The sequence below is a fragment of the Podarcis bocagei genome (genome assembly GCF_964188305.1).
Source record: "Podarcis bocagei genome assembly, chromosome: 8".
Classification (NCBI taxonomy): domain Eukaryota; kingdom Metazoa; phylum Chordata; class Lepidosauria; order Squamata; family Lacertidae; genus Podarcis; species Podarcis bocagei.
The window spans coordinates 29,212,548-29,225,808 of NC_138133.1; the positions used below are offsets into that span (position 1 = coordinate 29,212,548).

Consider the following 13,261-nt stretch of genomic DNA (forward strand, 5'->3'; position numbering starts at 1 on the left):
CTGTTTATTGTGAATAGCAATTTATAGAGGTATAAATAACTGTAAATATGAAAAGAGACAAAATATTCTCTAATTTTTTTTCCTTAGTTAGATGTATTTTCTTTTTCTTTTGTATTTTTTTGTTGTGAATATGTATGTTTTCTAATTTGTACATATATATATATATTTAATTTAAAAAAATATTTTTATTAAGAAAACAACATAACATCCTTTAAACAAAAATAAGATTGAGAGGCAGTAAAAGACCAAAACAAAACTGAAGTTGAGCAGAGGTCACATAATCACTGGATAAATAAACATTTTGTAACCTGATGCCAGAAAGATTGTAATGTAATTGTAGCCAGCAAAACAGTTATGTATCCAATACAGCGGCGTAGCGTGAGTTGTCAGCACCCGGGGCAACGCAAGTAATTTGCGCCCCCTAACCTGGGGCAAGGCAAGTAATTTGCGCCCCCCCTAACCCCTAACCTGCGAGTTGCCGCTGGCGCTGCTGCCCAAACGACGCCGCTTGCCCGGAGGAGGAGGGGGGCAGAGAGGCGAGGAAAATGCAACGGCCCAGCAGCTGCAGCAGCACCGGCGGAGGCGGGGCTGTGAGGAGGGGCTGCCTGGCGCGTCCTCCGCGGCGAGCGCTGAGAGCCGCTGCCTGCCGGGCGCCTTCAGCCCGGACGCGCGCACAGCTCGTCGGTTCCGCGAGACATGCGGCTCCGCTACAGCCTGCGCCCGAGGCTCTTCGGCGACTCCAGAGGCAGCGAGCGCGCCCCCCCCCCCAGATGTTGCGCCCGGTGCGGCCGGCACCCCTGGCACCCCCCACGCTACGCCACTGATCCAATATGTGATTTACTGTGTGACCAACAACTTGGCTTGACTTTCAGTGTCAGTTAAATGTGTGGTTCTGAGAGTCATGCAGTTTTGAATTAGGAGAAAGCAGTGGGTTGGCTGAAACATCTCTGTGGAGTAGTAGCTCTCCTTGGGAATTCAATGCAAGTCTGGTGGCTATGGTGTCTGCTGTAGGAATGCCTAGGTGCTTCCATTAGGTACTGCTAGTATATTTGTAAATACTGTCACCTGTTACTTCCAAACTGGAGTTTAATACAGCAAATGGGTCATTCAGGTATCACAAATGGGTTTTTAGTAGCTGGGTTGTTGTCATTTTAACTTACTCAATTTTTCATGGAAAGAGCAAATCTGGATTAAATTTGGGCCAGGGGGAAGATAGGCAACATTGAGGACACTGCATGCATGGGCAGAAATCCCACAACAAACACCTTTCTGGATGCACATAGGAACAGAAACACTAACTCATTTTTTTAATAAAGTGTGTATCTCTACCCCTCAATGATTCCTTTCGAATGCTATTTCCTTCACATCTCCTTTAGGGTCTCTGAAGTCCAATGGAAGATGAGGCAGATGATAGCAGACCAGCACCAAAAACTAGATGTCCCATGAGGGAACCAGGATTGGATCTCCTTAGAAGCTCCCTTCACCCCCTCCCTTTTAGTTTGCAGTGGTGGCACTGATGGAAGGGTGGCATTAGCTCTTTCCCTGATGTTGCTTCCTCAATGTGAATCACCCCACAACGCTTGCAGGGGGTGCTAAACTGTGCCACAGGTCCAACTGAAAACTCCTTTGCAGGCTGCTTTTAAGGGAAGGAAGAGACAATATTGGGACACTATATAATGACAGCAGATAACTCCCCTGAGATTGCCCACTGTTTACATAGTCTTAGGAAGAGAGGGAAAAGGTCTCTAGCATCCTCTTAGGAAAAGGGAAATGTCCTCCCATGCTTTGGTACCAGACACCCTTAAGATCACTATGAATTAGTTTTCCCCACTGCTAATGCATTGGAGGTGTTTCTTTCCCATAGTCCTGCAGAGACAGAGGATTCTGCCACCCAAAGGAATTTTCCAAAATGGGTTCCCCTAGCTCAATAAATGTTTGACACAAAGGTTTTACAGAACATATGCTGAATGTCTTTCCTCTCCTCTCCTCTCCTCTCCCTAGCCACTCATCCCTCCACAACTAGTGTGGTAGAGCCACATTCTTCTTCTCTAGCACTTGGGAGCAATGAATGAGAGCTTGAGTTGTACATTTGTTCCGATTAAAGTTGTTGTGTGGAATATGGTTGCCTGAGTTGTATGGGTACCTGATGGATGTTGTTCTCTGCTGATAACAGCATACAAAATTTACAGCATGTGCTGTTGTAATATGTGCTGTTTCAGGAGAGATGTTTTTATTTTATTTTAAGTGACTGCATAGCATATCTTTAAAGTGATCAAGAGACTGGTGCAGAATATTTTTCATATAGTCAAAACATTTTAACAATCTATTCCCGGTTTGAATAATTAGTGCAATTTACTCTCTCCCTGATTTTGTTTGGGAGCACTTTGTTTATAGTTTGCGTCTCAGTAGAGATCATTAACAGCCTAACTCTGCCCTTGACAAACTCTTTATTCATTTGCTTCAGATCAGATGTTTTCTTTTCACTACTGAGTGAAAATACATGAAATAGGGGTAGTCAACCCGGTGCCCTCCTGATGTTACTGGTCTACAAGTCTACAATTATCTCTGACCATTGACAATGCTGACTGAGGCTGATGGGTGCTGGAGCCCAGCAACACCTGGAAGGTGTCACACTGGCTGCCCCATGGAGGTATGTTCATGTACTGTTGCCTCCAAACTAGATCATTATGCATCTTGACTAATAGAGAGCATCTTCATGACCCTCTCAATGTAAGATATTCCTGTTTCAAGTTCCAGGTTACACTGTAGAGAACAATACTTCTCTGTCCCTGTACTTCTTGTGCAATCTGAGATCTTTTTGCACCAACCATGGCTTAATCTGAGTCTGCAGGATACTTCTTCTCAGCATGTAGTTCAATTTTAAACCTCTTATTACTTACCAGGATTTGTCTTCCCATCGCCTTATTGGTGGCACTTCTACTCACTTTTAAAACTAGACAGAATTCCAACCCTCATTGTCAAGTGAAATTTCATTTTCGGAGCCCAACTCGTATCTCAGCATATCTCTGTAAAAGGTAAATAAATAAATAAATCTATGTATCAAATCTTTGGCAGTGGCATATTTCCATGATATGCCTATGTATAGGTAGCTGCAATGAAAGCATTCCAGCTGGTACATAATATTGCACTGTAAAGGACACAGGTGAGATAACAGTAACTATACACAAACAGATTTGGATCTTTGACTATGTCACCCTTTTGCCAGTGGGAGTAGAATTTAGTATTGGGTTATGGGGTCACAGTGCTCAGAGTAGGAGACACCTAATCAATGCGCTGCAGCACTATTTTTCAACTTTTGACCCTCTGTTGAAAACAAAAGCCATTAATCAAGCACTGTCTAATAGTCTTTAACATGCTATAGCAGCTGGCCATGTAAGAATTATTCCTGCCACACACTTAAGTGACTGCCTCTTTTCTCATTCCAGCTGTAGAACAGTGGTGCAGAACCTGTGGCTCTCCATATATTGCTATATAACTCTCATTATCCCTCCTGATGTTATTGGTCTACAACTCTTATTATTGACCATGCTGCAGAAGCTGATGGGAGCTGGAGTCCAACAAAATCTGGACATCCACAGGTTCCCCATCCCTGCTTGTGCTTTTTCCAGAGCCTGTCAAGACTTTAAGCTGCTGGAGTCATTTGAACTATTTGCTAGATGACCTGAGATACAGCAATAAGTCATTCAACCCGGGGAGAAAGACTTGGATTTTGTTCTGGCCTGGCTAATCTGCATGGGCATAGCCAGGATTTATCGGGGGGGGGGCTTTATGTTATGGGGTGGAGAACTAAGTTATCTGCATTGCAATTGGTCAATTAGTTAAGTAATCTTATCTATTTACTTGGTTTAGGGGAGCAGTTCCCCCTGCCACACCCTCTGGCTATGCCCCTGCGAATCTGCATAGCACCTGGCAAACCAACACACCCACATGCAAGCTTGTCAATTGCACTGTAAAAAAATGGGTCAAACTACTGGTCTCATCTGTGATATTACACAATGTTTATACACACACATTCACAATGCACATGGGCATGGCACACTACAAATGCCACCACCAGCCCTGTGCTATTGCAGATCACAAATCTGCACTAAGTGCAAAAATATATCAGCTAGATTTATTTTTCTGTCCTTGCATCTCTAGCTTTGGCAATCAGGCAAGATAACATTCTGGGTAAGCCTGTAAAATTCTGTTGATTATGTCTATTTGCTTTGAAAATCAGTGAAAAGGTGTATTGAGAAGCAGTCTCATCATGATTTTGCACCTTTTATCCCATCTTAACTCCCAGGCAAGCAAAAGTAAATATTGCTTAACGATTAATTTGCTTCAACTTGTGGAGATAGCCAGTAGCTAATAAGGTTGTTGTTTTTTTAAGTGCTAGACAAATTGATAGCACACATGTCTATCAACAGACTATTTTGTAGGACAATAAAACCTTATCTATTAACTAAGGCCTTACTGGGCCTTTCATATGATGTAACAGTTTTTATTGTTCCTTAGATATGGCAAATATAAATGCTTATACTCCGATGGTCTTTAAAGCATTTTAATGGATTATCTTAATTATTTTAATAAAGAAATTAGGCTTTAACATATGGCACAATATATATATATATATATATATATATATATATATATATAGTCCTAAACATAAACTAAGCAAAATAATATAAACAATAGTTCATTTTAAAGCAAAATTAGATATATCAGAAAAATATAATAAAGTAAAATTAGCCGGGGAAAATCTTGAAGAATTCCAACAATATTTAGAATCAGCAATGTTAAAGGTGTACACAACAAAACATACTCCAATCAATACAATGCTTTTTCACAAGGATGGGAAGAGACACAAAACCAGAAGGCTCATCAAAACCAGAGTTACCATATTGGATGAAATAAGTTTAATACTGCAACCAACTTCGTTTGTCTGCTGGTGGCAAGGCTTGCCTATGTTCTTTTCTACTGATGTAGTCTACAAAATTAAATCAAACTGCAAAACTTATCTAACTTGTTTTGACCTCATATAACCCTGTTTATACACCCATTTTTAAAATAAAGCTGTATCCCACACCATACAATAACAGTATTCTAGCAAGTGCTATTCTAGTACAATACTATTCCTAGTAAATATTTCCCAGTAGTAGTAGTAGTAGTAGGCCTTGCCACTATCAACATATGAACATTTCCTTATACTCTGATCCTTACAATCAATCAATCAATAAAATTCATTGGGGCTAGATTTGGGGATTGCAAGATGTGCTGTTTGACTATTGCCTCAATTTCCTTGAGTATTCAACACTTAATTATTGCAGCCCCACTTGTGCCTGCTACTTGGCAGCTTCCCCCAGCACAGCAGGAAGAACCCATGGGTTATATAAGACAATGTGAGTGGCATCAAGTACCACCTGTGTGGTAATTTCAGCAAGATTTCTCTATACTGTACTGTACTAAAAGTGAGTGGAAAGAGGACTTATCCCACAGTGAACTCTAATCATTGTTCCAACTTTTGTTCCCATAGAAGCTTAAGGCATCAAACATGTCCAAAATATGCTTCCATAAGAATTTTATAAATACTAACACTGTGCTTTTAGTGGTCTTATAATTCATTAATAGAGAATGTTCAAAATTCAACAGTTTTACGGGTCACACTGCCCTTGATCCCTGGATTAGCTAAAAAGGCCAAGTAGGCCCTACACAAGCAACCATGGAAGCGGGACATCTTCAAACTTTTCCCTTAGGCTACTTTCTGTTATTAGAGTTTTGTCATAGATGTCAACGTTCCCTTTTTTGCGGGAAATTCCCTTATTCCAGCACCATTTCCCGCTGCTTCCCACTGCTATCCGGGATTGTTAGATATCCCGTAGACTGTCCCCAGGACAGGTGAGGCTGCTGATCCCTTATTTTCAAATCTAAAAGTTGAAAGCTATGAGTTTTGGTCACATAAAAATCAAAGAGATGGAAGAGCCTCTTGAAGTTCCTTTGGGCCACATGTACTATGTTTATTAAAGATTGTTCTAAGTTGTTGGACGCAGCCATGGTAACTTTAGGAGGCATATAGAAATTATTTTAATCAATTTGCCATATCAGATATGATAAGCCACATGGAGCCTTCATGATTACAGGCAATGTAATCTGATAGCTGGATACTTGAGGACAAACAAGGCAGCATCCTTATTGCACAGATCGCATTTTCACAGCATCTGCCTGGCTGGTCAACCTTTGGGAGACGAAGTGCTGTGTTAAGAGGATCACAGTCTGCGAAATGGTTCGCTTCATGATGATGGATTCGAGAACTTGATTTGCTGATTGTGAGGAAGCAGGAGGAGATCCTGACAGTTACTGGAAGGTGGGGAGGGGCAAGAAATGCACCATTAGCGTTAATGCAGCGCGCGAGACGACCGTCCGCCCCACGAGCTCTGACTGCCTGACGACATTCGCGTCAGGGTAAATCAAACGGCAGGCAGGCGAAATGTTAAAACGGGAAACGGCGGCTGCTCCGAGCGGTGGTGACAGGTAACACCGCGGCTTACAGATAACAGCGCCTGAAAGGAAACCTGAGACCGGTTGCGCCTCTGTCCCCTTCCGAAACCCCACCCCCAACTGACTATATAACGAATAGCCCCGCCCGACTAACGTCAGTTCGCCCTGTTTCCCTCATTGGCTGGTACGCGTGCGTCCTACTCGCCTGGTTGGGGAGAGGAGGAGCCGTCTCTCTCTCGCGCGCTGTTTCGCTGAAGGTGGCGCGCGCGCGCGCACGTGTCCCGTCAGGCGGAGGAGGCTGGCTGGAGGTGGGGCCTCGTGCTCAAGCACGCGCCGAGTAGCCGTTGGCCGGCCGGCCGGCCTGTGAGGGTGGGGAAAAAGAGGCGGTTGCTGCCCGTTGGCGCCTCGCGCGGGTACCTCCCCCTCTCGCGCTCCCCTCGCAGCTGAGGAGGCCATGAGAAGGCGGCTTCGGAAGGGGGCGGTGATGGCCTTTGCTGCTGCCGCCGCCGCCCGGCAACTGCCTCCGTCTCCTTTCCTCCCGTCGGCCCCAAACCGCGGGGCTCTCCGCACCTGCCAGCCCTGAGGGAGGCCTCGGCGCGCGTCCCGCCGCTGGAGAAGCGGAGAGCGAGGGCCGCCGCCGCCTCCTGGCTCGTCCCTCTGCCGTCCTCGATGTCTCCCCCGCCGCGGGGAGCCCACCCCATCCGCGCCCCTTCGGCCCGCAGCGTCCCCTCGGGAGCCCGGCCTCGCCTTCTCCGAGACTGGTGGCGGAGCCAGCCGCGACTCGCCGGGAGGCGGCCCAGCGACGACGGAGCCGGCCAGGCCGCCGCCTCCTCCACCAGCGCGGCGGGGATGAAGGCGGAGGCGGGGGACAGCAGCATGATCAACCTGTCGGTCCAGCAGGTGCTGAGTCTGTGGGCGCACGGCACCTCGCTCCGGCACCTCACCGGTAACGGCCGGGCGCAGGGCGGGCGGGGGAGGCGTTCGGAGGCTGGGGCGGGCGAGGTTTGAAAAGCGGCCTGTGTTCTGTGTCGGAGGGAGAGGAGACGTTCCAGGCACTCCCATCCCAGGTGTCGCCAGAGGCTGGGGGGGGGAGCCGGGGGGGGCACACACACTCGAGCAGGGCAGAGAAAATAGTACCCCGGGAACGTGTGGATGTAAAAGTGGCTTCTGGTTCAAAAGGGCAGGTGAAAACGTGCGTGGCATCATAAATGGAGAGTAGGGGATGGCATTAGGTTGGAGCTCAATACGCAGGCTGGAGGTCAGAGTAGCTGCAGTTTCTGACTTAGATCTATGAGGTGCTCCGATAACCCAAGGGACTTGACTGTGCACCTGTCTTCCTATGTTCCTTGCTGGGATGTCCCTGGGCCTTTTTGAAAAAAATGCTGCTGTTCAGATCTGTGGCATCTGATCCGGGTATTTCCTGCAGGACCACGTACCAAACAGGTACAGGGCTTATGCTGTCTGATCAACTAAATGTTGCCTCAATTTTAAAACTTTTGGGGCACTTAAAAATGTATTTCCTTTCTCTCTCCACCCCCCCCCCATTAGTGAAGCAACAGACTTTGTAAAAATATACATTATTTTTAATACAAGCACTTCAACTCTAGTTGACAAGCATAGCCTTCGAAGATGTGTACACCCTGCTTTGTTACACAGCAAGTGAAAGCCTGTTTTAAGATTCCAGTGCATATGTGTCATCAAAAATATTAATATATATTTCTTCACAACTATTGTTTAATTCATACTAAAATGTATGCTGATTTAATCATTAATTGCTTAATGTCGATTTGGTGACATTCCTCTTGCTATGCTTCTTCATCTAGAAAAGCTACATTTTTTGCTCCTATTTCATGCCCTCCAAGTACCCAAACTGCTAATGTGTTCAGTTAAAATTATGAAGTTATAAGAGCATGAACATTTGCTCTTTATCTTGTAAAGAAACACTGCCGTGCACAGACTTTTCTGTTGACTCAGAAGTAAATCCTATTTTGTTAAATGGGACTGACTTCAAAAGAAGTGTTTCACAGTTGTAGGCTAAGAATTGCATTCACTGCTACACAAGCAGAACAAACTCTAACCTGCATGGTGGGGCTTCCTCTTCTGTCCTACAGCTCCCAGTGCACCCGTAAAATCTGTTCCAGATTTAAGGAGTGGGGAAAGCATAGGAGAATCTGTGTGAGCAGAAGTCAGCTTGTACAGAGTTGGCTATAATCCCAAAACTGTAAACCTAAGTGATTTTACCTAGTGTCATAGATAATAATAATAATAATTTATTATTTATACCCCGCCCATCTGGCTGGGTCTCCCCAGCCACTCTGGGCGGCTCCCATAAAAACCAAAAATACAGTAAAATATCACACGTTAAAAACTTCCCTGAACAGGGCTGCCTTAAGATGTCTTCTGAATGTCAGGTAGTTGTTTATCGCTTTGACATCTGCTGGAAGGGCGTTCCACAGGGCGGGCGCCACTACCGAGAAGGCCCTCTGCCTGGTTCCCTGTAGCTTTGCTTCTCGCAATGAGGGAACCGCCAGAAGGCCCTCGGCGCTGGACCTCAGCATCCGGGCAGAATGATGGGGGTGGAGACGCTCCTTCAGGTATACTGGACCGAGAGCGAACCATATAAACAATTTTCTAAATTCTGCAGTGTAAAAGGCTATGTGGATGGCATGGTCAAAGGTGTACAGAATGGGAACCCTTTAGAGTTGTAGAATGATGGATGCAGTGCATAATTACATGAAATTCACTGCCATAAGATGTGTTGATGGCCACTGGCCAAAGGGATTAGGCAGATTTCTGGAGGATAGGTCCATCAACAATGAGCAGTGATATTTAAATGTGGAACCTCAGGGTTCAGAGGCAGGATGCCTCCGACTGCCACAAACAGTGAAGAAGAGCTTGTGGCCCTCATTCCCTCTTTGTAGGCTTTTTGAAAGCATCTGATTGGGATGCTCACAGTAATGTGATTCATGGTCTTATCCAGCAGGGCTGTTCTTACATTCTCAGATTGAGCTCCCCATCTGTAATCATACCTGTCTTTCTGGTAGTGCAGTTAGGATGATTACTGATCTAATTTATGTGAAGCTCTTTGAGCACTTAGTAAAAGTGCTGTATAAGTTTTATGCATCTAGCTATTCAGCACTCCATCAGACACAGATATTTATTTGCCTGCATAATAAATCATATCTGAAGCATTTTTCTTAGTAAAAAGAAGATTCACTTATGGAAACTAGCAAACATAAGCATTGGATATCTGATTCTAGTACTGTTTCACAGAATACAGTGGCCCTGATCAAAAAACAATGGATTAGATGTGGTGTTCAGGTGAAAGTGTGTATACAACCAAAATGTGTCATTCTTTTTACTGGTACAGTACACTACTTACTACAACATCAGGCAGTGCATAGTCTTTGGAACTCCCTGTTCATTTATATTAGGCATTTCACTATTGTTTTTGGTGCTTGCTGAAAACCTTTTGCTTCAGCAAACCTACCCAAACATGTAATTTTATTATGTATATTATTTTAAAATTACTGGTTTGATTAATATTTTAAAACATATGTTAACTTTTTTTTTTGCCTTTATCATTTTTTAATGAAGGTTTTGGGTTTTTTCTTTAAACTACTTAGAAGTCTTCTATCTAGGAAGCAATGTATACACTTTGTTAAATAAAATAACATTATATTGTCTGTTCATAAATGGTACACAACATACTTACTTCAATTTTAATTTATTTTGATGAATTGTCCTGTTTTCCTACCTTGGCACACAAACTGAGCTTTCCACTACAGTTCTAATATCTATTTTGTGTGGCTATAGCCAATTTATATTCCATTAGCATATATATGAACTTCACATGTTCTTTGCCCTAGTACATACTTGCATCCTGACTCTCATTTTCCATTCCATTTGATATGTGGATGCTAGTTCACAAAATCTTATGTTATAATTTTTTTTTAGCTTTAAGATGCCAAAAGGCTCTTTGTTGCTGTCAACATGCAAATACTCTATTAGAAATTGTCTTCTATTTTCTTGCCCAATCAACTAGTCTGGACATATGAAGACTGGCAGTGCATGCTGCAGCCACAGCAGCCTGCAACATGGTCAGGATTATAAAGGATTCAGTGGGTACCATTTAATTTCTAAATTAAATCTCATGATTCACCATTACTTACTTATTGCATTTGTATCCCAGCATTTTTCTCAAGAAGTTCAAGGTGGTGTACATGATTCTCCTCTTCATCATTTAATTCCCCCAACAACCCTATGGGGTAGGTTAGCTGAGAGGCAGTGACTGGCCCAAGGTCACCCAGTGAGTTTCATGGCTGATTGCATATTTGAATCCTGGTCTCACCGGCCCTAGTCCAAAACTCTGACCACTATACCACACTGGGTCTCGGGACCTGAGGATTTCAGCTTCTATGGCTCCAGCTCACAAAGGTGAACACTTGTTAACAGTTTTGATATATGGTACTTCTAGCTAACCCTCCATGGTTCTCTCTTGGAAATAACTGCAAATTTTTAGTGCTAGTTTACATTTTATCTGTTAGTTAATTGTATCCTCAACAACTAAAAGAGGGGGCGGGGAACCAAATTTTCGGAAAGTTTCCCTGCCTGATTGCCAAGGAAGCATTCAGCAAATATGTTGTTTTTGTTTGGTGTGTTTTACATTATTTATTTTTTAAGGTTCTTTGAATGAAGAGATATGAGGGATATATTTAGACTACTTTTAAATAAACCAGACATAGTATAAACCATTATTATTATTATTATTATTATTATTATTATTATTATTATTATTTGTAGACCACCCTTCATCTGCAGATCTCAGGGCAGTTCATAATGGAATAGAAATCGATACATGCAGTATAATATAATACTTAAATTTGAGAACTATCTGTGTGATCTGAAGTAAGTTTTGTTAAAGCAGCATTTGGCTAACTTAAGTCTCTGTGTGATGCAATACATAGTTTTAGGAATTGTTTCCTTTGGTGAAAGATTTCTGCCTTTTATACAACTAATTCTGTCTCCTTTTGAGAGCATGCACTGCTTCAGAATCAGTTCTCCCTCAATTACCTAGTTTCTGCTTTCATGATTTCACAACTTTGACACTTTTTCTCAGTGCTAGTTGCATTTAACACTAAAGGACAAAATCTATTTTTATCCAGCATGTGTACAATATGTCCTAGAAAGATAAATTTGGTTATTTAGGACATTCAGTGATAAAAACTATTGTTGGAATTTCCTCACAATTTCAAGTTGGTCTGAATAGCTGCTATGTAGCATTCGTTCATTCTTCAGGGTTTAAATATTGTTTCCACTTTGATAACAATTGGAAGCAATGTATTCGTAACTTAAATATTCTTGGCAACATCAGGAAAAAAGCCCTTAGTTTGGCAACTTGCTACTTTTAGAGATGCTGACATGTTTAAAGGTGAACGACCAGTAAAATTTCAGAAGGGATTAGTATTTACTTATTGCTCCCTCTAAGGTAATTTGTTTTGGCTAGCTGTCAGAAATTGTTTATAAGTATAACATAGATTAAAAAATTGGAGTGTTTAATATTTGCTCAAAATAGTTTGTTAATAGGGGGACCTTAAGTGTGCAGAGAAATGGGCAGTGGACAGCATTATAGAAAGTAGAATAAAGTTATTAAATAAGTATTCTGTCTGCATGCTTTTGTATCTCTTTATAATTCCTCAAAATATGCAAGGATTTTTTTCTCTTTGATTTAATCTTTTTTTCTCAAACGTTAACCCGCTCTTTGATTGCTTTCTTCCAGAAATGTGGTACTGGGTTTTCCTCTGGGCTCTCTTCTCCTCTCTCTTTGTCCACGGTGCTGCAGGAGTTTTAATGTTTGTGATGCTGCAGAGGCATAGACAAGGGAGACTAATCTCTATCATTGCAGTCAGCATTGGATTTCTGGGTTCTGTAACTGGAGCTATGATAACCAGTAAGTCTTAAAATGTTCAAATACTTCTTTTTGAATATTATTTTTTAGCTATTGTAGTAAATGATTTTTGGTTCATTACACTGGAGTTCTGTGAGGCTTACAGCTGTTGGGGTTGTTCAGTGGCTGATGGAAGGGCCATATAAAACTGGCAGCCATGATTTTTCATATGTCTCAGCTTTAGGAGGAAGAGAAGCAGGGTGCTACCACAGAGCCAGCCTCCCAGTAGTAGTGTCACTTCTTCTTCCCAGGGTGGGGCAGGGTGATATTCTAAAACAAGCTTTTTAAATCTGCAGCACTTAACTCCTCTGTCAGATGTTGTTTGGAGCTTGTTAACAGATAGCTGTGGGAAAATAATGCTAATCTGTGGTTTATGAAATTGTGATTTATTTAAATCATGTTTTGTTTGATTCTTTGAACCCTGAACTTAGGAGGTTAACTATAGTTTGTTAATTGCCAACTAATTCTGTTCTAAGGCATGGCTTACGTTCACTTACAATCTTTTGTTTGTCTTAACTATGGCTTGGTGTTACCTAAATCCTTCTCAACCTATGATTTGATTGGCCACCCAGCTCAGACTTGAGGCTTGAGACAAACAACAAAGCTTTCACAAATCAAATCATGGTTTGTTTGGTTATCTGCAGATCAATTTGTTGTTGGCTCCTGGTTTGTTAAACAAACCATGGTCTAACATTATGTGAGTGCTTAATGTTTGACAGAATTAAAGATCTAAAATTTCCAGAAATTTTGAAACCTTGAGAAAAAGGCATACATTTGAAGGGGGGGAATGTTGGAGAAAATTGGAATATATTATCA

General features: G+C 42.5%; 1 protein-coding gene and 1 long non-coding RNA gene across 5 annotated transcripts in view; one reads left to right on the forward strand and one right to left on the reverse strand.

Moving 5' to 3' along the window:
* Positions 1–6,060: 6,060 nt before the first annotated feature.
* Positions 6,061–6,843, reverse strand: LOC308593955. Its single transcript, XR_014011137.1, has 2 exons — positions 6,704–6,843; positions 6,061–6,357 (listed from the first exon to the last, which is right to left on the reverse strand). It is a non-coding gene; the product is annotated as an uncharacterized lncRNA (long non-coding RNA).
* TMEM170B (transmembrane protein 170B) overlaps positions 6,731–13,261 on the forward strand; it is an 81,435-nt gene continuing 74,904 nt past the window's right edge. For all 4 annotated transcript variants that reach the window (XR_014011065.1, XR_014011066.1, XR_014011067.1 and 1 more), the window contains exons 1-2: positions 6,731–7,444; positions 12,278–12,448. Coding sequence is in view for 1 of the 4 variants with exons in the window: in XM_081206675.1 (XP_081062801.1) it covers positions 7,168–7,444; positions 12,278–12,448 (448 nt within the window). In the remaining 3 variants the exon portion in view is untranslated. The remainder of the gene's footprint in view (positions 7,445–12,277; positions 12,449–13,261) is intronic.